This window comes from Anomaloglossus baeobatrachus, chromosome 3, assembly GCF_048569485.1.
Source record: "Anomaloglossus baeobatrachus isolate aAnoBae1 chromosome 3, aAnoBae1.hap1, whole genome shotgun sequence".
Taxonomy (NCBI): domain Eukaryota; kingdom Metazoa; phylum Chordata; class Amphibia; order Anura; family Aromobatidae; genus Anomaloglossus; species Anomaloglossus baeobatrachus.
The window spans coordinates 176491452-176516500 of record NC_134355.1 but is presented as its reverse complement, the minus strand read 5'-3'; the positions used below and the strand labels follow the sequence as shown (position 1 = coordinate 176516500).

General features: G+C 50.0%; 1 protein-coding gene across 1 annotated transcript; it reads left to right on the top strand.

Moving 5' to 3' along the window:
- Positions 1-1427: 1427 nt before the first annotated feature.
- On the top strand, positions 1428-18195 carry LOC142297191 (uncharacterized). Its single transcript, XM_075341457.1, has 3 exons — positions 1428-1940; positions 2206-3741; positions 18152-18195. Exons 2-3 carry the CDS (start codon positions 2409-2411, stop codon positions 18193-18195), a joined length of 1377 nt encoding a protein of 458 aa, XP_075197572.1. The 5' UTR covers positions 1428-1940; positions 2206-2408.
- Positions 18196-25049: the final 6854 nt, after the last annotated feature.

Here is a 25049-nt window from a genome sequence, read left to right as displayed (position 1 = left end):
TCTGCGTCTCCTTCTTCTAGTAGCAGGCTTCTGGCTCCCTTTCTTTCCCGACGTCTCTGAACGCCTCCGCTCTCATCACTTGCGAGACCAGGACCCTTCAGGGGATCTCTGGGTAGCCACACCTCTTCGTGGGCGGCAACTTCTCCCAGCGCGGGCTGCTGTTGTTTTTCAGCGCGCTTTTCATGGTGGCAATATGGCGGCGCTTCCAATTTTCCAAGCGGACCGCCCAGGCACATGGTCACCTGTCTGAACAGGTCTAGTCCTTATCCTGTTCGTGACGCCAGATGTGTGGGGCCCCGAGGTTCGGTGTCGGTGCAGCGGTGCATTACCTTCAGGGACTCCACGCGGCTGGATCTTGTCACAGGTAGGAAATCCTCTATTTTGATTGTCGTGACGCCACTCTCAGAATTGCGGTCAGTGGAGACCGCCACTGCAGGTTAGGGGTGCCTGGGGCTGATAGTAGGTGCAGTCAGTTGTAATAGCCTCCTGAGAGTGAGGCATGCCCCAGGGTCCCGTGTAGGTGTGTGGAACTACAAGTCGTAGAATGACTCACACGCACAAGCAGGATGTCTTTCAGGGATTTTACTCACTGATGGTGGCAGGGTGAGTAACCCGGGCGTAGCTGGGATGAACCAGGCTGGAACCAGGTGTCCTTCAGGCTGACTTATGAGGGTGGCTACCAACTCGCCTTCCTTAGCCCGTTGTGTTTTTGGGTAACCCCTGCTTGAAGCCCTGCTGGGGTCGCCCAGGGAAGTTGCTGGTGCCTCTCTCCCCTTCTTTTTGGCCCGTTTGCTTGTAGCCTGGACCAGGTCACTCCGGCTGCTTGCCTCCTGTGAGCTATGGGCCCTCACTTTGCTACGTGGCTGCGGACTCTGTGGTGTTGTCTTGGGGGTGTAAAGTGCCCCCTCATGCAGGTTTGGCAAAGGACAGGTGGATCTACCCCTGCACTGGGACCTGTTACCCGTTTGGGCCTGGTATCTCCCTGGCAGTCTCCTTACTTTCCACTCCGTTGCTCTCTCTTTAGCCGTGTGTGGATTTCGGGCAGCACTACCAGGTGACCGTTCTCCCCCGTCGGTAGTCACTGCGCGTACGTTGTCAGAATTGTGTAGAGCTACAGGGTCTGCTTCTGCCCTCCCTGAACTTCACCACTCAACTGTCTTCGGCTCACTCTTCCCTCCTCTCCTGTTCTTGCCTACATCACCTAGCAACCAGGCTCTCTACCACACCCCTCGAGTGGAGATGGAGGCTTCGCCCCCTCCTGGGATCCCCAGGGGTCCTCTCAAAGGTAAATGTGTGAGACCTGATCACTATGCGCCTGTGTAGTCACACCTCGGTCAGCCTTCTGGATTACCTGTTTTGTACTGTCCCCAGCATGGGTGCAGTACTCAGTGGTGCCTGACCAGGTCAGGGGCGCCACACGGGCTCAGATCAGTTTTTAGCTTAGTGTCGTAGGAGGCTGATGTGGGCCGTCTCGGCCCCCCTCAGCCATGTATTTTTTTGCGCTTTTTTCTTTTATTTCGGCGCCGCTCATCACTCTCATACCTGTCGTCTTCTTCTCTGCAGGTATTCGCTTCACTCATTCTCCGCAGCCCCGTGGGTACCGCTCCCCAGGGTCGCAGGGGCTTGAGACTTCGGGGCCCTCTCCCCCGCCCGTCCCCGTGGTACCACTCCCGGGGGTGCGCGTGAGGGCAGGTTGTTTTGTGGGCACCCCTGATTCGCCCTGAGGTATCACCCCAAAGGGCGTACAGGGGAGTACAGCAGGGATGGATCCTCCGCAGCGTGTGTGATAGGGGGCTGTCTTCCCCCATCATGATGTCCACTACCCTGCCTTCAGCACGCTCTCCCCCGGAGCCTTCCTGGACGAGCAGCGCTGTTCACAGGCAGGGCAGGGAGCCCTGCCTGCACCGCATCCATCGCTGAGCCGGCGCCGCCGATTGCAGGTAGGACCGACTTCCCTGCTCTTTCCCCCGGCCCTCTCCATAAATTTAGTCCCCGGTCTCGGCCTAGTCGCTCCTGCGTCCTAGCCACGCCCCCCTGCAGCGCTATTGGCCGCCGGTCGTCTCCCTCTGTACCTCCCACTGCTCTGCCTCCTGGCTGATGGTGGGGGCTGTGAATCCTCCTGGTTTTTTCGCGCCGGAATCCTGCTCCTCCCCCAGCCTCCTCCAGCGTCCCCTCTCCATTTTAGCCTGCCTCTGGTCCCCTGAGGCTGCAGCACGCCGGCGTTCTGAGTTTTCTGGCCAGCTCATTCCTGGACTCCACTTCTGGACTGGTGGGCAGCACGCAGGACCTGGGTAAGCTCTGCTCCTAAGGAGTAGCCCTCACTAGGTAGCATTCTCTGAGTTTAGGGACGAGTTAACCCTCTCCTGTCTCCTTCCTAGCAACCACCAGGGAGAGTACCTGTTTGCACCATGCCTAAGGCTAAGCCCACCCAATCCAAGCAGGCCCCCTTTGCACTATTTTTTGCATGCTCCTCCTGCAGCTCCAAATTTTCCCAGGGTCAGGACGCCCCACTATGCTCCGTCTGTTCTACAGACGCGCAGCCTCCGCAGAACTCCGCGGCCGACGTTTCTGATACCGCAGACGCCACAGCGCCATATGCTGCAGGGCCCTGCGTCCCGCCCCCCCCCGACTGGCTAGCGTCCCTGTCCCAGTCCGTAGATTCCCTCTCTGAGGCTTCTCGGACCATCGCGCAAGCTCTACGCCTGCTGCCGACGCTCGCCCAGATTCCCGCAGACCCGGCGCAATTGCCTCCGGAGCAGGTGAGCCCCGTTGCAGGGTCCTCCTCTGCTGCTCAGAAACGGACCCGCCAGGTCTCGTCCTCAGACTCTTCCCAGGTTTCACCTTCATCCCCAGGTCCAGACCGTCAGTCCTCCAGGGAGGCTTCTGACTGCTCCGAGGATGATTCCGATGCGGTACCCCTGCAGGACTCAGAGCAGGCGGCCGATATCCGGCACATGGTAAATAGCCTGATAGAAGCAGTAAACCAGACCTTGAAGGTACAGGTGGACCCAGTCTCCTCCCAGAGCACCCAGATCTCCTTTAAGCGGGTGAAGCGGGCCCAGAACACATTCAGCGGACATCCAGAATTCGCTGAGTTACTGCGCAGCCACAGGCAACAGTCGGACAGGGTATTTACCAGCGGTAAGTCCATCGATTTGCATTATCCCTTTCCTGAGGGTCTTAGAAAGGATTGGGCAGGTTCCCCTGTGGTCGACCCCCCAATCTCCCGCCTGTCTTCTCACACAGTCCTTCCACTCACTAACGGTACGTCTCTCAAAGACCCTACGGACCGTACTATTGACAGGTTGGCCCGTTCCGCCTTCGAGGCAGCGGGCTCATCCCTCTCTCCGGCCTTCGCCTCGGTTTGGGTTGCGAAGGCCCTGATGTCCTGGGCGGACACGCTACGCTGCGGTCTCCGCGCCATTCCTGCCAATCCGGACCTGGTTCCCATCGCCTCGCAGATTTCCCTCGCGGGTGAGTACTTGCTCAATGCAGCCCTGGCGTCTGCAAGTTGCGCGACCCAGGCCGCCAGCAACAATGTGGCCATCCGTCGAGCCCTTTGGCTCCGGTCCTGGAACGCGGATGCGGCATCTAAGAAGTCACTAACTTCCCTGCCCTTCCTAGGGGAGCGTCTCTTCGGAGATAGGCTGGACCAGCTGATCTCCGATGCAACGGGAGGAAAGAGTACATCTCTCCCCCAATTGCGTCCCAAGCGCTTCCAGAATCAGCGCTCCACCGCTCGTTTCCGGCCCTTTCGCAGCTTCAGCTCCAATCCCCAGCCGCGGAAAAGCCGCTCTCCTCCGAGAGACAGGAAGACCCCGTCATTCAAGACCAATCCCGCCTGGCGTTCACGCCCCCGCCAGTCCACGAGATCCTCTTCCGGTTACCGCCATCGTTCATCCAAGTGACTCGCGGTCGGCGCGCAACAGCGCCAGACTTGTGGGAGGGCGTCTGTCTCGTTTTCAGCATGTGTGGATCCCCCTGACCGCCGATGCCTGGGTCAGAGAGATCATCACATCAGGCTACAAAATAGAATTCGAGGCAAAGCCACCGAGACGTTTTTTCCTATCTCGCCCTCACGAGTCTACCGCGCGGGCTCGCGCGTTCTTTCACTCCATAGACTCCCTCCTCCGAACCGGAGTCGTGGTACCAGTCCCTCCCGCAGAGCGTTTCAAGGGGTTCTATTCCAACCTTTTCGTGGTCCCCAAAAAGGACGGCTCTGTCCGTCCCGTCCTCGACCTAAAGCTTCTGAACAGGTCGGTGAGACCTCGGCCGTTTCGAATGGAGTCACTCCGGTCCGTCATCGCGTCCATGGAGGTAGGCGAATTCCTGGCATCGCTGGATATTCAAGACGCCTATCTTCACGTCCCGATAGCCACCTCTCACCAACAGTTCCTCCGCTTCGCGATAGCGGAAGATCACTTCCAGTTCACGGCTCTTCCCTTCGGCCTCGCATCCGCACCCAGGGTCTTTACGAAGATCATGGCTGCTGCCATGTCCGTCCTGCATGCCAGGGGTGTCATGGTCATCCCGTACTTGGACGATATGTTGATAAAGGGCTCTTCCTTCGAGGACTGTCGTCTTGGGGTTCAGGTCACGATCGACACCCTTTCACGGTTAGGGTGGCTGATAAATCGGAAGAAGTCCTCTCTGATCCCGGCCCGTCGGATCACCTTTTTAGGCATGGTATTCGATACCATCCAAGGGCGAGTTTTCCTCACACAGGAGAAGATGTCCTCCCTACAACGAGGACTCCGCGCTCTCCGGCGTCAGCGCCAAGTGTCCATCAGGTTCGGCATGCGAGTCCTCGGTCGTATGGTGGCGGCGATGGAAGCGGTACCCTTTGCACAGTTCCATCTCCGACCCCTCCAGCTGGCCTTGCTGAAGAAGTGGGACAGATCTCCCTTTTCTCTGGACCGCAGGTTTCATCTTTCGCCGGAGACCCGCCACTCCCTCCGTTGGTGGCTCAATCAGCGCAACCTCGAATCAGGGAGGTCTTTCCTCCCGCTCCACTGGAAGATAGTGACCACCGACGCCAGTCTCCAGGGCTGGGGAGCAGTGTTTCGACATCACACAGCGCAGGGCCGATGGTCACCGAGAGAGAGTTGCCTCCAGATCAACATTTTGGAGATAAGAGCCATCCGGCTAGCCTTGCAGCAGTTTCGGCACCTCGTACAGGGTTGCCCGGTCAGGATCCAGTCGGACAATGCGACGGCGGAGGCGTACATCAACCACCAAGGCGGCACAAGAAGTGTCGGGGCGATGCGAGAAGTCAAGAAGATCTTGCACTGGGCCGAGTGTCATCACTCCCTGATCTCAGCGGTACACATCCCAGGCGTGGACAATTGGGCGGCGGACTTCCTCAGCAGGGAAGGCCTCGCCTCCGGAGAATGGTCCCTCAACCGGGAAGTCTTCAACCAGATCTGCGACAGATGGGGAGTTCCGGACGTGGACCTAATGGCCTCCCGGTTCAACCGTCAGGTTCCGCACTTTGTAGCACGGTGCCGCGACCGCTTGGCTTTAGGAGTCGACGCCCTCACCCTGTCATGGAGCCAGTTCAGTCTCCCGTACATCTTCCCTCCGCTCCCTCTAATTCCGAGGGTCCTCAAGAAGATCAAGGCGGAAGGGATACCGGTCATCCTAGTGGCTCCGGACTGGCCCAGGCGAGCATGGTTCGCGGAACTAACTCAGCTCCTCGCAGACGCTCCGTGGCGCCTTCCAGACCGTCCAGATCTCCTGCAGCAGGGGCCTCTCTTCCATCAGAACTCACAGGTCCTAAATTTGACGGCCTGGCCATTGAATCCTGGGTTCTAGCTCAGGCTGGTTTTTCCTCAAGAGTGATTCAGACTATGATTAGGGCCAGGAAGCCATCTTCATCAAAGATTTACCACCGCACGTGGAAGGTTTTCTTCAGGTGGTGTGAAGAGCAGAATATTTCTTCTCCTCTCGCCTTCTCCCTTCCTTCCCTATTGGCATTCTTGCAGTCAGGCCTAGATGTGGGTCTCTCGCTCGCAACACTAAAGGGCCAGATATCGGCGTTATCAATCCTGTTTCAGAAGCCACTGGCCGCTCGTTCACAGGTTAAGACCTTCATCCAGGGAGTTGCCCACCTGGCACCGCCGTACCGGCGGCCTCTAGAACCGTGGGACCTTAATCTAGTCCTAGGGTCACTTCAGGGCTCCCCATTCGAGCCCTTGCGAGAATCTTCCCTTTCTCACCTGTCATGGAAGGTGGTGTTTCTTGTTGCCATCACTTCTATTCGCAGGACGTCAGAGCTGGCAGCTCTCTCTTGTCGTTCCCCCTTTTTGATTTTTCACCAGGACAAAGCGGTTCTCCGGCCAGATCCCGCTTTTCTCCCAAAGGTGGTCTCCCCGTTCCATCTTAACGAGGAAATCGTCCTTCCGTCCTTCTGTCCTGGCCCCTCTCACAGCTTGGAGAGGTCCTTGCACACCCTGGACCTAGTGCGTGCACTTAGAATTTATGTCTCCAGAACCGCGCCGTTCCGTAAGTCAGATGGTCTGTTTGTTCTCCCTTCTGGTCCCAAGAAGGGTGAATCGGCATCCAAGGCCACAATTGCCAGATGGATCCGTTCCGCCATATCAGAGGCCTATCGGATTCGGGACAAGTCTCCGCCGCGGGGGGTAAAGGCGCACTCTACCCGCGCAGTGGGAGCCTCTTGGGCGATTAGGCATCAGGCGTCGGCCGACCAGGTCTGCAAGGCCGCCACCTGGTCTAGCCTGCACACCTTTACTAGGTTCTACCAGGTTCACACCCAAGCATCGGCAGATGCTATTTTTGGGAGAAAGGTCTTGCAGGCAGCAGTTGCACACCTGTAATAGGGTGGCAGCATTCAATTATAGTGCAAGCCCGCCGAGGGAGGTTGTTGTTTTTCTTCCTCTGCGGGTTTTTCGGTATTCCCACCCAGGGACTGCTTTTGGACGTCCCATGGTCCTGTGTCCCCCAATGAAACGATAGAGAAAGTAGGATTTTTGTGTACTCACCGTAAAATCTCTTTCTCTGAGTCTTCATTGGGGGACACAGCACCCACCCTGCTTGGTTTTTTGGTTGATTCAATTGCATTTGCTGGCTATTTTTTCAGTGGTCTTATGTTCATAGACCTCTTGTTTGCACGGCTGCATTGTTTTAGTTACAACTTGTGTTTATGTATGGTGATTCTGGTACTCCTCCTACTGCTTGTGCACCAACTGATCTGAGCCCGCCTCCGGCTCGGGGTGTATGCTGCTAGGGAGGAGCTAACTTTTTTATGTTTACTTAGTGTCAGCCTCCTAGTGACAGCAGCATAACCCATGGTCCTGTGTCCCCCAATGAAGACTCAGAGAAAGAGATTTTACGGTGAGTACACAAAAATCCTACTATTTGTGGATAAGAATTATGTAATATCTGCCAGTGTCGAAGAATAATACCTTTTATAATGGGATGAAAAGGATGAAATGTGTTGACAAAAGTGATAAATGGTCCTGCCCTTTTAGATCTAGTGATTGAACTATAACTTGAATGATAAGCAGAATCCACTACAGATGGAGGATAACCACGTTGTAAGAATTTGTTGGACATTTCCTCATGTCGTATTGAACATTGATCCTGGGAAGAAACAATCCTTGTCACTCTTTTATGTTGAGATATTGGTAATGCGTTTTTCAAATGTCGTGGGTGACTACTGGTATAATGTAAAAGGCTATTACGGTCTCTCGGTTTCACATAAATATCCGATGTGATGTTACCACTTGGATTTATGTTTATACGTGTATCAAGAAAGTTAATACTAGATGGATCCACATGTTGGGTAAAGGATAAGCCATCAACTCTAGTATTCAGGTAACAAAAAAATTCATCAAAAAGTGATTGGGAACCTGAGAAGACGATAAATATATCGTCAATGTACCTTTTGTACATTAAAATATGATTCTGAAATATAGGAAGATTATATACAAATTGGGATTCAAAATGCGTCATATAAATATTCGCATAAGGTGGTGCGACATTTGAACCCATAGCCGTTCCTTTGGTCTGAAAATAAAATTGATCTTGAAATAAGAAAAATTTTTTATGTAAAACAATATCCAGTAAGTCAAGACAAAACTGTTTTTGTAATGAAGAAAAATCACTGTAACATTCCAAAAACCACGACACAGCCTGTATACCGAGATCATGTTGTATACTAGTATACAAGGAATTGACATCAAGAGTGACAAGGAGTGTATCAGAAGGAAGTGAGCCCAAGGATTGCAATTGATGTAAAAAATCATCTGTATCCCTTAAATATGAAGGAGTCTTGGATACCAATGGAGTCAGGATACGGTCAAGTGTGATAGCTAGCGGTGACAATAATGAATCTATTGAGGCCACTATTGGGCGTCCAGGCAGTTGCCATAGATTTCTTTGTCGCTCTATTGGGAGACCCAGACAATTGGGTGTATAGGCTATGCCTCCGGAGGCCGCACAAAGTATTACACTCAAAAGTGTTAAGCCCCTCCCCTTCTGCCTATACACCCCCGTGCTCCCACGGGCTCCTCAGTTTTTTGCTTTGTGCGAAGGAGGTCAGACACGCACAGCACAGCTCCACAGATTAGTCAGCAGCAGCTGCTGACTATGTCGGTTGGAAGAAAAGTGGGCCCATATAGGGCCCCCAGCATGCTCCCTTCTCACCCCACTCTTGTCGGCGGTGTTGTTAAGGTTGAGGTATCCATTGCGGGTACGGAGGCTGGAGCCCACATGCTGCTTTCCTTCCCCATCCCCCTCAGGGCTCTGGGTGAAGTGGGATCCTATCGGTCTCCAGGCACTGAGACCGTGCTTCATCCACAACTCCTGTGGAGCCTGCTGGATAGGAGCCGGGTACCGTTCAGGGACATGGCCCTGCTACGTGAAGGTACTCTGTATCCCTGTGGGGACCGCGCACGGCAACACCTCAGCTTTGCTGGGTGTGCTAGTGCACCGGGGGACCGGGTTAAACTGTGCCATTACACACTCAGCGTCGCTGAGTGTGTTTATATGTAGGGGCTACCGCGCTAACCGCCGCTGCCATGGGAAACTGCGGCGCGGCTGGGACTTGTAGTTCGCCGGGGACTTCGGCGTTAGCCGCGCTTTTACAGCGGCCACGCTTATACTCGAGTCCCCGGCTTGGCTTGCGGCCTAGTTTCCCTTTCTCCCGCCCTCAGCCCTGACAGGCAGGGGAAGGGCGGGACGCTGCACGGAAGAGCAGCACTGAGGGCTGGAGTATGATTTCCATACTCCACTCCCCTCACTGTGCACAGTGTGAGCACCTCGGCTACGCCCACGGCTCCCTCCTCTCGTCAGGACGCCGCAGCCATTTCCTGTCAGCTCCTACGACGCTGCAGAGAGGGACAAACCCTGAGAGACCCAGACACGGTCTCTGGTGGCCTCATAACCGCTTTAGGCGGATGGTAAGCAGCACCTGTGGTGCTAGCCTCATGGTGCTGTAGTGTACTGATACATTATTTGTTTTTAGTATATATTTTACACTGTATGAGCACAGTTCATTCTGGCTATATACCCTAGTGTGTTACTCAGGGAAAACAATAGCATGGCGCCCACAAAAGGCAGGGGTGCCAAAAACACAGGCTTATTATGCTGCCTGCGTCGCTTGTACGACCCAGCTGCCGGCAGGTTCCATTGACCCTCATTGTGTGCAATGTTCGGCCACTGTGACACTTCTTCAGCCAGGGCCTATGCTAAGAGGGGCCCAGGGGGAGCCACCTGTTGACACTGTCCTAGTGACGGGGACGGAGTTTGCAAAACTCTCTGATACTATGGCTAAGATACTAGAAGCCTTGCAGTCCAGGCCGGTATCTCAGCAAAGGGACTCTGTTGAATCATTGTTCCCTGGCCCCCCCTCAGTTGGACCAACAATGTCCTCCCGGGGTATCTCATACATCCCAGGCTGAGGGTTCTGACTTAGACCCCAGCCCCAGACCGACTAAGCGGGCTCGCTTAGAATTTCCCTCGACATCATATTGTTCAGGGTCTCAGCGGGGGGAATCTCTGGTTGATACTGCGGAGACAGCTGATCAGGATTCTGATCCTGAGGGCGCTCTCAATCTTAATACTCCAGACGGGGACGCCATACTGAACGTTCTTATTGCGTCCATCGATCAAATGCTGGATATTTCTCCCTCAGCTCCTCCGGCGGAGGAGTCAGCTTCTCTTACACCGAGTATGTTTCTAGACCACTCTGATTTCAGAGAGGCAGTCCAGAATCATCATGCTTGTCCAGATAAGCGTTTTTTCTAAGCGCCTTAAGGATACCCGTTATCCTTTTCCCCCTGACGTGGTTAAAGGTTGGACTCAGTGTCCCAAAGTGGATCCTCCAATCTCCAGACTGGCGGCTAGATCCATACTTGCAGTAGACGAGGGGGCCTCGTTCAAGGATGCCACTGACAGGCAGATGGAGCTCTGGTTGAAATCCATCTATGAACCTATCGGAGCTTCTTTTGCCCCAGCATTCGCAGCTGTATGGGCGCTACAAGCTATCTCAGCAGGTCAAGCACAAATTGAAGCAGCCACATGCACGGCCGCGCCACAAGTGGCATCCATTACCACCCAGACCTCGGCAATTGCGTCTTACGCTATTATTGCTGTCCTGGACTCTGCGAGCCGTACGGCGGTCGCGGCCGCCAATTCGGTGGTACTCCGCAGGGCCTTGTGGCTACGGGAATGGAAGGCAGATTCTGCTTCCAAAAAGCGCTTAACCAGTTTGCCAATTTCTGGCGACAGGCTGTTTGGCGAGCGTCTGGATGAAATCATCAAACAATCCAAGGGAAAGGATACATCCTTACCCCAGTCCAAACAGGACATACCCCAACGGAGGAGAGGGCAGTCGAGGTCTCGGTCCTTTCAGGGCGCGGGCAGGTCCCAATTCTCCTCGTCCAAAAGGTCTCAGAAAGAACAAAGGAAGTCTGATGCATGGCGGTCTAAGTCACGTCCTTAAAAGGCCACCGGAGGCGCCACTAACAAAGCGGCTTCCTCATGACTTTCGACCTCCTCTAGTAGCATCCTCGGTCGGTGGCAGGCCTTCCCGCTTTTGCGACACCTGGCTGCCACAAATAAAAGACCGCTGGGTGAGAGACATTCTGTCTCACGGTTACAAGATAGAGTTCACCTCTCGTCCCCCGACTCGATTCTTCAGGTCATCCCCGCCTCACTAGCGAGCCGAGGCTCTTCTGCAGGCGCTGCGCACTCTGAAGGCAGAAGGAGTGGTGATCCCGGTTCCTCTTCAGCAACTGAGCCACGGTTTTTACTCCAATTTGTTTGTGGTCCCAAAAGAGGACGGGTCTTTCCGCCCGGTCCTGGACCTGAAACTGCTCAACAAACATGTAAAAAACCAGACGGTTCAGGATGGAATCCCCCCGCTCCGTCATCGCCTCAATGTCCCAAGGAGATTTCCTTGCATCAATCGATATCAAAGATGCTTATCTCCACGTACCGATTGCTCCAGAGCACCAGCGCTTCTTGCGCTTCGCCATAGGAAATGAACACCTGCAATTCGTGGCACGGCCGTTCGGCCTGGCAACAGCCCCACGGGTTTTTACCAAGGTTATGGCTACGGTAGTAGCGGTCCTCCACTCTCAGGGTCACTCGGTGATTCCGTACTTGGATACTGATCAAGGCACCCTCTCAAGAGGCATGCCAACACAGCCTCGACGCTACCCTGGAGACTCTCCAGGGTGTCGGGTGGATCATCAATTTTACAAAGTCAAATCTGACACCGGCCCAATCGCTGACATATCTTGGCATGGAGTTTCAAACCCTCTCAGCGATAGTGAAGCTTCCGCTGATCAAGCAGTAGTCACTACAGAAAGGGGTACAATCTCTCCTTCAAGGCCAGTCACACCCCTTGAGGCGCCTCATGCACTTCCTGGGGAAGATGGTGGCAGCAATGGAGGCAGTCCCTTTCGCGCAGTTTCACCTGCGTCCCCTTCAATGGGACATCCTACGCAAATGGGACAGGAAGCCGACGTCCCTCGACAGGACCGTCTCCCTCTCTCAGGCGACCAAAGCTTCCCTTCGGTGGTGGCTTCTTCCCGCTTCATTATCGAAGGGGATATCCTTCCTACCCCCATCCTGGGAAGTAGTCACGACAGACGCGAGTCTGTCAGGGTGGGGAGCGGTTTTTCTCCACCACAGGGCTCAGGGTACGTGGACCCAGCAAGAGTCCTCGCTTCAGATCAACGTTCTGGACATACGGGCAGTGTATCTTGCCCAGAAAGCGTTCCAGCAGTGGCTGGAGGGCAAGCAGATCCGAATTCAGTCGGACAATTCCACAGCGGTGGCATACTTCAACCACCAAGGCGACACACGCAGCCGGCAAGCCTTCCAGGAAGTCCGGCGGATTTTGATGTGGGTGGAAGCCACGGCATCCACCATATCCGCAGTTCACATCCCAGGCGTGGAAAACTGGGAAGCAGATTATTTCAGTTGCCAGGGCATGGACGCAGGGGAATGGTCCCTTCACCCGGACGTGTTTCAGGAGATCTGTTGCTGCTGGGGGGTGCCGGACGTCGACCTCATGGCGTCCCGGCACAACAACAAGGTACCAATGTTCATGGCACGGTCTCAAGATCCCAGAGCTCTGGCGGCAGACGCCTTAGTTCAGGATTGGTCGCAGTTTCAGCTCCCTTATGTGTTTCCACCTCTGGCACTGTTGCCCAGAGTGTTACGCAAGATCAGGGCCGACTGCCGCCGCATCATCCTCGTCGTTCCAGACTGGCCGAGGCGGTCGTGGTACCCGGATCTGTGGCATCTCACGGTCGGCCGACCGTGGACACTACCAGACCAAACAGACTTGCTATCTCGAGGGCCGTTTTTTCCATCTGAATTCTGCGGCCCTCAACCTGACTGTGTGGCCATTGAGTCCTGGACCCTAGCGTCTTCAGGGTTATCTCAAGACGTCATTGCCACTATGAGACAGGCTAGGAAACCAACGTCCGCCAAGATCTACCACAGGACGTGGAAAATTTTCCTGTCGTGGTGCTCTGCTCAGGGTTTTTTCTCCCTGGCCTTTTGCCTTGCCCACTTTTCTGTCCTTCTTTCAATCTGGACTGGAAAAGAGTTTGTCGCTCGGCTCCCTTAAGGGACAAGTCTCAGCGCTCTCTGTGTTTTTCCAGAAGCGCCTAGCCAGGTTTCCACAGGTACGCACGTTCCTGCAGGGGGTTTGTCACATCGTTCCACCTTACAAGCGGCCGTTAGAACCCTGGGATCTAAACGGGGTTCTGATAGTTCTTCAGAAACCACCATTCAAGCCAATGAGAGATATTTCCCTCTCACAACTTTCGCAGAAAGTGTTTTTTTCTAGTAGCAGTCACTTCTCTTCGGCGAGTGTCTGAGCTAGCAGCATTGTCGTGCAAAGCCCCTTTCCTGGTGTTTCACCAGGACAAGGTGGTTCTACGTCCGGTTCCGGATTTTCTCCCTAAGGGGGTGTCCTCCTTTCATCTCAATCAGGATATCTCCTTACCTTCTTTTTATCCTCATCCATTTCACCAATGTGAAAAGGATTTGCACTTGTTAGATTTGGTGAGAGCACTCAGAATCTACATTTCTCGTACGGCGCCCCTGCGCCGCTCGGATGCACTCTTTGTCCTTGTCGCTGGCCAGCGTAAAGGGTCACAGGTTTCCAAATCAACCCTGGCTCGGTGGATCAAGGAGCCAATTATCGAAGCTTACCGTTCGGCTGGGCTTCCGGTTCCATCAGGGCTGAGGGCCCATTCTACCAGAGCCGTGGGCGCGTCCTGGGCTTTGAGGCACCAGGCTGCGGCTCAGCAGGTGTGTCAGGCGGCTACCTGGTCGAGCCTGCACACTTTCACGAAACACTATCAGGTGCATACCTATGCTTCGGCGGATGCCAGCCTAGGTAGACGAGTCCTTCAGGCGGCGGTTGCCCACCTGTAGGAAAGGGCCGTTTTACGGCTCTCTTACGAGGTATTATTTTACCCACCCAGGGACTGCTTTTGGACGTCCCAATTGTCTGGGTCTCCCAATAGAGCGACAAAGAAGAAGGGAATTTTGTTTACTTACCGTAAATTCCTTTTCTTCTAGCTCTAATTGGGAGACCCAGCACCCGCCCCTGTTTTTTTGTGTACACATGTTGTTCATGTTGAATGGTTTCAGTTCTCCGATATTCCTTCGGATTGAAGTTACTTTAAACCAGTTTATAATTCTTTTTCCTCCTTCTTGCTTTTGCACCAAAACTGAGGAGCCCGTGGGAGCACGGGGGGTGTATAGGCAGAAGGGGAGGGGCTTAACACTTTTGAGTGTAATACTTTGTGCGGCCTCCGGAGGCATAGCCTATACACCCAATTGTCTGGGTCTCCCAATTAGAGCTAGAAGAAAAGGAATTTACGGTAAGTAAACAAAATTCCCTTCTTTTATGCACCTTAGGCAAGGTGTAAAACACCGGTATGACTGGATTAACCTTATTTAAATAGCTAGCCAATTTCGTATCAATAACTCCATGAGTAGAATAATGATGAATTTTATCCAGTATTATTCTTTTAATGTCACTAGAAGGATCACGCTGTATAGGTAAGTAAGTGGACGTATCGGCCAGCTGAGTCAATATCTCGGAGGTATAATAACTTTTATTCATCACAACTAAGGCTCCGCCTTTATCGGCTGGTTTGATAACTATAGAGGTGTTATTTTTAAGAGACTGTAAAGCCTGTGATTCACCTGGAGTTAAATTATTTTTAATGTGAAAGTCTCCATTTTTAACTCTATCAGTAAATCTATCAATATCAGATTTGACCAACGAAATAAAGGTCTCAGCCGGATGGTAAGTCCGTGGTGGCATAAAACTGCTGGGAATTGTAATATTCAAATCTCGGAAAGAGAACTGTGATTCTTGTGTACTTGAGATAGTAGGACTACAATCATGGGATGGTTGATTGAAGTGTACTTTCAATCTAACAGATCTATAGAATTTGTTCAATTCTTGTTCTAACCGAAAAGTGTCAAAATTTGGTGTGGGACAAAAACTTAATCCTTTTTGTAATACAGAGGATTCGAGGGGGGATAAGGTATAGGAGGAGATATTGAGAATGATGTCCGTCCTACCTGGGATCTTGTGGACATCCTCTCTCCGGGATGTGTATCTCCTCTTCCCCCTCCTCGTCTTTTTTGGAAGGTACGTCGTGGTCCTAAAAAAGACGTACTTTGTGATTCCATCTCACTGCCTGAGCTGGCTGAGGATGAATAATCCGTCCTCATTGGAAAACGTCTTCGTGGAGCTGTTTCGCCACAGCGCCACCTGTAGACTTGACCACGTTTATAGTCCTCTTCGTCTCTGGTGAATTTGTTCCGTTTCCGTTCTCGCAGGGTTTTTTTGTATTCCAAAATGGTCGAATCCATTTTGGATTTCATATTATTCAGATCAGCGGGAGAAAAAGTATTAGCAAGTTGTCCTTCAATGGTAGAAATTTGTTTTGAAATGGTATCCAATTCTTTATGCAAATAATCGATGGTTAAAGTCATAAGATCATAAGAACATTTGTTCAATATTTGCTCGAAAGTGGTACAAAAATCAACATTATCTGAAAAAAGAGTTGGACGTAATGAAACACGCAAACCTCGTGGGATACGCTTCACCTTATAGTATTCTGCCAAAGTAATAAGATGTAGTTCCAGGGCCGTTTGCCGTTTCAATTCGCGTTCATAATCTTTGGTCCTAGTTTCTTCACTCGGAGTAAAAAGAAATTGACCTGTAGTCGTCACCCGTGAATGTATAGATGAAGTTTGTTCATCATTATATGAGAAAGTGATGGAAGACATTCTTCACTTGAAAAATTGGTACTGTAGGAGCTCAGATCCCAAAAATATCAGTATAATTTTATAAAGAATGGTCTGGCTCACTGATGTGGTGCTCAGGTGAAAAATTAGTCCATATATAGAAAAAACTCCGGCACACAATGATGTATCCATTAATATTTTATTTCCATAAATTGATAATTCAGATATAGATGAATAACGTTTCGGCTGATGCCTTCTTCACAATTGAAATTCATATAACAAGATAAAGTATAACAAGAGAAAATCAGTACCAATATTCTTTCATATTTCATATTAGTAACTATCACGTGAATTATAACTGGTATAATAAATTATCCTTTATTACCTAATTGGTATAATGAGTGATATCTGAGAAGAACGTCAGACGCATGTAATCGTTTATATCTGGAAAAATAATAACAATGCCCACATTTCAGGAATCATAGAAATCATAAGGATACCCTAATGTATACTTAGGAATATATATAATATCCATTATTTGTGTTTATAAAGCGTATCACTACTGTCAGTCTATAGACTTCACCAGGGCATAATCCCAATCAATAATAAATTAAAAGACATCTTTACCTTCATTTTGAAAAGACAATATATAACCATAATGCCCAAAGGGGAAGTGGTTATGGTGTTGGACCGCTATAAGACTAAAGAGATAAAGAAAAAGGATTGCTATCAGTATATCAGAAGAAACTCCGGTTGTAAACGTATAAACAATATTATTTTAGGTCCAAAGTGACAAAGTGCCGCTCAACAAGGGGTTAACAGAGGAGATAAACGTGACATACCTGTTTAGCCGAGGATCAGCGGTGAAGTGAAGTGAAGTGACCGCGCTGGGGTTTAAATGTGCTGGAGGGGCGGGCATAATTAAATAATTTCCTGTGTGTGTGGAACGCATAAGGACGAGTGGCACGCAAGCCGCGCGTGCGCAGTGTACCCGGAAGTGCGCGCATGCGCAGAAGTGAAAATACGGTGTAAGTGAGCTACGGCTCCCGGAATTTCGTTATAAAGCGAGATGTATTAAGTGCGCATCTGAAAAAGAGAAGAAGAGATGAATAGGGCTTTAAAGACCAGAATTAATTCTATATGAACATGATCAATGAAGCGATTAGCATAATTATTAGAAACGAACAGTATTGGTTATATTCACATGGGTGCCTATATACATTAACAAGTACCCATGTGTATGTGATATATGCACATATATATATACCTAATGCAATGTATGACAACATAGATAAGTGTCTTGTGACTCTCTTTTAGTATATAGAGTTAATCGTGTCATTGTTGCTTTATATTACCATGTATGATGTGTGTTGTCATGCATTGCATTAGGTATATATATATATACATATATCACATACACATGGGTACTTGTTAATGTATATAGGCACCCATGTGAATATAACCAATACTGTTCGTTTCTAATGATTATGCTAATCGCTTCATTGATCATGTTCATATAGAATTAATTCTGGTCTTTAAAGCCCTATTCATCTCTTCTTCTCTTTTTCAGATGCGCACTTAATACATCTCGCTTTATAATGAAATTCCGGGAGCCGTAGCTCACTTACACCGAATTTTCACTTCTGCGCATGCGCGCACTTCCGGGTACACTGCGCACGCGCGGCTTGCGTGCCACTCGTCCTTATGCGTTCCACACACACAGGAAATTATTTAATTATGCCCGCCCCTCCAGCACATTTAAACCCCAGCGCGGTCACTTCACTTCACTTCACCAGTGATCCTCGGCTAAACAGGTATGTCACGTTTATCTCCTCTGTTAACCCCTTGTTGAGCGGCACTTTGTCACTTTGGACCTAAAATAATATTGTTTATACGTTTACAACCGGAGTTTCTTCTGATATACTGATAGCAATCCTTTTTCTTTATCTCTTTAGTCTTATAGCGGTCCAACACCATAACCACTTCCCCTTTGGGCATTATGGTTATATATTGTCTTTTAAAAATGAAGGTAAAGATGTCTTTTAATTTATTTTTGATTGGGATTATGCCCTGGTGAAGTCTATAGACTGACAGTAGTGATACGCTTTATAAACACAAATAATGGATATGATATATATTCCTAAGTATACATTAGGGTATCCTTATGATTTCTATGATTCCTGAAATGTGAGCATTGTTATTATTTTTCAAGATATAAACGATTACATGCGTCTGACGTTCTTCTCAGATATCACTCATTATACCAATTAGGTAATAAAGGATAATTTATTATACCAGTTATAATTCACGTGATAGTTACTAATATGAAATATGAAAGAATATTGGTACTGATTTTCTCTTGTTATACTTTATCTTGTTATATGAATTTCAGTTGTGAAGAAGGCATCAGCCGAAACGTTATTCATCTATATCTGAATTATCAATTTATGGAAATAAAATATTAATTGATACATCATTGTGTGCCGGAGTTTTTTCTATATATGGACTAATTTTTCTCCTGAGCACCACATCAGTGAGCCAGACCATTCTTTATAAAAGCATATAATATATGCGGCAATTCTGGGCGGCTGCTGACTGATATTGTTAGGCTGGGGGGCTCCCCATAACGTGGAGCTCCCCATCCTGAGAATACCAGCCTTCAGCCGTATGGCTTTATCTGGCTGGTATTAAAATGGGGGGGACCGCACACCGGTTTTTTTAATTATTTATTTATTTATTTATTTTACTGCACAGTATAGACACGCCCACCGGCTGCTGTGATTGGGTGTAGTGACACAGCTGTCACTCAGCGTGGTGGGCGTGTGTGACTGCAACCAATCACAGGCGCCGGTGGGCGGGTAAAGCAGGGAATACGAGATTGATTAATGGGCGGCCGGCTTTTTCAAAATAGTAAAAGCCGCCGGAGTTTTTATAACAGCCGTGCAGCGCCGCGCCGGAGATCGGGGAACGGTAAGTATGAGAGAGGGGGGGGAACTGACCGACAGACAGCGAGAGGGACAGATAAGACAGAGAGACCGACCGACAGACATAGAGACCGACCGACGGACTGAGGGAGAGAGCGAAACAGAAAAAGAAAAAAGACCGACATTACATGAAAAAAGCACAAAACGTACAGGGAGCAAACAGATGCGTCCGTGTCACTCGGACGTGCGCACAGACCCATTGACTTTCATTGGGTCCGTGCTGCGTGTTGCGTGCAGAAAACGGACATGCTTCCGTGCAAAACGCACACAGGTACGGATCACGGACACAGACAAACGGACATGCATCAAAAACGCACGTGGAGCTTTTATCATACAATAACATTGGTGCACGTTTGGCCGTGTCTCCAGTATACACGGAAACGGACCAAACACGCACGTGTTTCACGGATGTGTGTTTCAGGCCTTAGGTGTAGTAAATTCAAACAATAATAGCAACAATCTGATGTTGTAAACAAGCTTATGTACTTAAAGCTGGACTCACACTAAAGCCTGCTTTACACGGTACGACCGATTGTGCGATTTCACAATCGATCATACCCGCCCCCGTCCTTTTTGCGTCACGGGCAAATCGCTGCCCGTGTCGCACAAAGGTAGTAACCCCCCGTCACACATACTTACCTCTCGTGCGACCTCGCTGTGGGCGGCGAACGTCCACTTCCTGGAGTGGGAGGGACGTTCGGCGTCACAGCGACGTCACACGCCAATAGAAGCGGAGGGGCGGAGATGAGCAGGATGTAAACATCCCGCCCACCTCCTTCCTTCCACATAGAGACGGCGGCGGCCGCGGGAGGCAGGTGAGCTGCTCATCGTTCCCGTGGTGTCACACGGAGCGACGTGTGCTACCACGGAAACGATGGTCAACTAAAGTAACCAATATTATGGAACCTAACGAGCAGTACCCGACTCACGATTTGTGAGCGATACTGCGTCGCTAGGAGGTGTCACACAGGCCGGCATCGCCAGCGATGCCGGATGTGCGTCACAAAAACCGTGACCCCGACGATCTATCGCACGATAGATTGCCTGGTGTAAAGCAGGCTTAACGTAATAAAAAACGGTCCCATTCTCATCCTATCTATCTATTTATCCATTTATCTATATATCCATCTCTATCTATCTATCCCTCTATCTATCCCACTATCTATCTATCATCTATCCATCTATCTATCTATCCCTCTATCTATCTATCTATCTATCTATGTATCATATATCTATCTCTCTATCTATTATCTATCTATCCCTCTATCTGTCCATCCATCTATCTATCCCTCTATATTATCTATCTATTATCTATCTATCCCTCTATCTATCTCTCTATCTATCTATCTATCCCTCTATCTATTGAAAATCTGAAGAAAATCTGCAGCATGTCAATTGTTGGTGCATTTTTGACCCCCCCAGCCGTTGACTTCACTAAAAAAAAAAAAAAAAAAAAAAAAAGACATGGGGAAAAAAACACACCAAAGTCACATGAATTTATTGGTGCATTTTTCTGCCAGAAGGTGCAGAAAATGTCATTATGACTTTTACCTATTTGGGCAGTTTCTGGCTATAGTTTTTTTTTTTTCACTCTGTGCTGTCCTGCCAATTTCCCCAGAAGGAAACATCTCATTATCTCATTACCATTCAATGTTTTGTTACACACAAATGTCAATAAACAAACTCTTATTCCCCCTCCTCACACACTGGGTTGCTTGGCTTTTTAAAAACAAAGCAATGGATCTCTATTTTCAAATTGGACTTTCAGAGTTTTTGTTTGATCATTCCTTAAAGGGGTGGTTCACCCATTTTTTTTTTCCCCAATGATTGTCACTTACCATTGTATGCATCTTCTCCATTGGCTTCTGTTTCCAGTTCTGGCACTGAGCGGCGCTATCCTGCCCGCTCAGTGCCTGTCACATGACCCCCTGGAGCTGTGGCCACCGTCATCCTCTGACGTCCCGGCATTTCCGGGCTCTCAAACTAGACGGGTACGTCAGAGGATGCCGGCGCCACTCACACTGATTGACTGGGCTGTGGGCGGTGACTACCGCACGTCACAGCCCAGCATCGAGGGGAGGAGCCGGAGGACGCCAGTGTGGAGCGGTGAAGGCAGAGCGCGCTCTTACCCTTCGTCAGCTGTGGGAGGTACGGGCTCCAGTGTGGAGTACAGGGGGGGTTTCCTCCACTGAAATCCCCCCTGTCACGCAAGTATGTGATCACACTGTCCACCCGCCCGCTGTGCTCAGCTGTCAGGAGAGCGGGCGCTGTCGGCAGTGTGATCATATACTCCCCCCAGCAGCACAGGTGACCGGACGCTGCATGGGACCAATCTGCTCCACTCTGTCACCTGCACAACAAGTCCCAGAGTGGAGACAGTTAGTGACATGTAGCATCTGGTCACCTGCACAACAAGTCCCAGAGTGGAGACAGTGACATGCTCTGCTCTGACACATAGTGTGCTCCATGTCACTATCTTTCTCCACTCTGGTACTTGTTGTGCAGGTGACCGGATGCTACATGTCACTAACTGTCTCCACTATGGGACTTGTTGTGCAGCTGAGAGTGTATACAGTTGGTACTATGCAGCAGAAATCACAGAGTGGGGCAGTTAGTGACATGTATCATCCGGTCACCTGCACAACAAGTCCCAGAGTGGAGACAGTTAGTGACATGTAGCATCCGGTCACCTGCACAACAAGTCCCAAAGTGGAGACAGTGACATGCAGCACACTATGTGTCAGAGCAGAGCATGTCACCAACTTGCTCTGCTCTGTCATCTGCAGAGCTACATGTCACGTTTTTGCCGCGATTTGGTGCGTTTTTTGCTGCGTTTTTGCTCACTGCATTTTTAATCAGTGCAAAATGCCATTAAAGATTGTTGATGAAAAAAAAAAAGGTCTGATGTCATTTCCTTATTCAAAATGTTCATTGTATGCAGGAGAGCAGACAGCAGCTGCAGAACTACAAGGCTCAGCATCCTCCATTCACTAGTGTATGCAGGAGAGCAGACAGCAGCTGCAGAACTACAAGGCTCAGCATCCTCCATTCACTAGTGTATGCAGGAGAGCAGACAGCAGCTGCAGAACTACAAGGCTCAGCATCCTCCATTCACTAGTGTATGCAGGAGAGCAGACAGCAGCTGCAGGACTACAAGGCTCAGCATCCTCCATTCACTAGTGTATGCAGGAGAGCAGACAGAAGCTGCAGAACTACAATGCTCAGCATCCTCCATCCAGGACTGTATGCAGTTTTTTACCCAAAAAGAAAAAAAAATGACATGGGCTTCGCCATATTTTTGTATGCTAGCCGGGAACAGCAGGCAGGTATGGGCTGCCCCCAACCCCCAGCTGCCTATTTGTACCCGGCTGGGAACCAAAAATATAGAGAAGCCCTTTTTTTTTTTTAATTATTTCATGAATTTCATGAAATAATTAAAAAAAAAATGACGTGAGCTTTGCCTAATTTTGGTGTCCAGCCGGGTACAACTAGGCAGCTGGGGATTGGAATCCACAGTGAAGGGTGCCCAAGCTTTCTAGGCACCCCCACTGTGAATTGCAGTCCGCAGCCACCCCAGAAAATGGCGCTTTCATAGAAGCGCCATCTTCTGGCGCTGTATCCAACTCTTCCAGCTGCCCTGATGCCGGGTGGCTAGCTGGGTAATAATGGAGTTAGGGCTAGCTGTATATTATCAGCTAGCCCTAAGCCCGAAATTCATGGTGTCACGCCAATATTAGACATGGCCACCATGAATTTCTAGTAATGATAAAAAAAAACACAACACACAGAAAAATATTTTTATTAGAAATAAAACACAACACAATTAGTGACTCCATCTTTATTGAAATAAACCCCCCTCCGCAGTAATCCTGGGTTAGGGTCCTGCGCCGTCCAATCAGGATCCAATATCATCTGATCGGTTTGCTGGAAGGCAAAGCGATCAGATGATGTGTCAGGTTAAAGGATGTGAATCACATGACACAGCAGCTGATTGTATAAAAGCCGATTATACAATCAGCTGATGCATCAGTAGAAAAAAAAATAAATAAATGAATACATACTCACTTATGTGCTGATTACCGGCAGCTCCTGCAGCGGAGTCTGATCCTGGCCCATCACTGCAGGAGCTGCCGGTAATCAGCTGATGAAGTCCCCTGACGGCAGGATCAGCTGATTGCCGGCCGGGCGCGAAAAAGCCGGCGACACCGTGAGAATTGATCAGCTGATGCGTCAGGTGACTGCATCAGGTGATCCACCGCCAGGTCTTGCAAGCTTCGTACGTGCCCCGGGGAGACTGCACACAGCCGAAGCGGCGGTACCGAGACAGGGGCTGGAAGCAGGCATGGCACCGGGACCCTGCAGACAGGTGAGTATGACATACACACACACACATACACACTCACACACACACACTGTATATACGCACACACACTGTATATATACACACACACACACACACACTGTATATACGCGCACACATACACATACACTGTATATACGCGCACACACACTTTCTTCCCCTGGCTGTGTAGAGCTGCTGCTGTCTCTGTGTGATTGCTCTCAGTGTATCCACTGGGAAGAGGCAGGGAGGAGGGTTTGGTCGGAGAGCAGAGTGGGTGTATTAGACACAATGGGTGTGTTAGATAAGCTAGACACCGCCCTAGAGCCACAAAGAATTCTGGGACTTGTAGGAACTGAACACAGGAAGTCAGAGGAGAGATTAACCCCATCAGAGCTGGAGCCAGCAATGAGCATGTGCTGCTGGTGCACAATAAAAGGTAATTTTGCTGAAAAAACATAATAGATGTGTTGAGGGGCACATATTAGCAAGATTTATCAGAAAAAAAAAATCAGTTTTGGTAACTGGACAACTTCTTTAAGCGTGGAAAGACAAAATGAATGATTGTTAGTACACATAAGGAAATGTATATGCTATTTTTATAAAACACGATATGCAATTATTATCGCATATGGGGTCCATGGTATACGCAATAGGTATATGCCTTGGTGGAGCAATTCTCATAGATCAGCTTAAGGTACCGTCACACTAAGCAACATCGCTAGCAACATCGCTGCTGAGGCACAACTTGCTAGCGATGTTGCTGTGTGTGACATCCAGCAACAATCTGGCCCCTGCTGTGAAGTCGTTGGTTGTTGCTGAATGTCATGGACCATTTTTTAGTTGTTGCTCTCCCGCTGTGAAGCACACATCGCTGTGTGTGACAGCGACAGAGCAACAACTAAATGTGCAGTGAGCCGGCTTCTGCGGAAGCTGGTAACCACGGTAAACATCGGGTAACCAAGAAGCCCTTACCTTGGTTACCCGATATTTACCTTCGTTACCAGCATCCGCCGCTCTCAGCTGTCAGTGCCTGCTCCCTGCACACGTAGCTGGAGTACACATCGGGTAATTAACCAGATGTGTACTGTGGCTAGGAGTGCAGGGAACAGGGAGCCGGCACTGGCAGTGTGAGAGCGGCGGACGCTGGTAACGAAAGGTAAATATCAGGTAACCAAGGGAAGGGTTTCTTGGTTACCCGATGTTTACCGTGGTTACCAGCGTCCGCAGAAGCCGGCTCCCTGCTGCCTGCACACGTAACAGAGTACACATCGGGTAATTAACCCGATGTGTACTGTGGCTAGGTGTGCAGGGAGCCAGCGCTAAGCGATGTGCGCTGGTAACCAAGGTAAATATCGCGTTGGTTACCCGATATTTACCTTAGTTACCAAGCGCAGCATGCTTCCACGTGCAGCGACGCTCCAGCGATCCCTGCCAAGTCAGGTTGCTGGTGGGATCGCTGGAGCGTCGCTTAGTGTGACATCTCACCAGCGACCTCCTAGCAACTTACCAGCGATCCCTATCTGGTTGTATCGTTGTTGGGATCGCTGGTAAGTTGTTTAGTGTGACTGGGCCTTTACAGGCCTTTCAGACTAAGAAGGCACTGAATTACAGGATTCCAAGAGGTTCAAAGGCTGCCAAATAACCTCTTCTACCACATATGGTACAAAAAGGCCATACAAAAGGACGGTACATTAGTACGGACGGTCATAAAGTATGTGTTTTTAGGCAAGAAAAAAATCACTTTGGGGACATAAAAACAGGAATCATTATTTAGGGGCTGTGGAGGCAGTGTTTAACACTTTCAGGTCTGCACCCCAAAATATGTCTCCTGAAATCTAACCCACAATGTGACAGTTACTGAGAAAAAAAAATCACATGGTGATCAGACCCCACTTGGGACAATTCTTTTATCTAGGCTTATGGGAACTACTTGGTGCCTGACACCCCCTCATGCTTCTCAGACC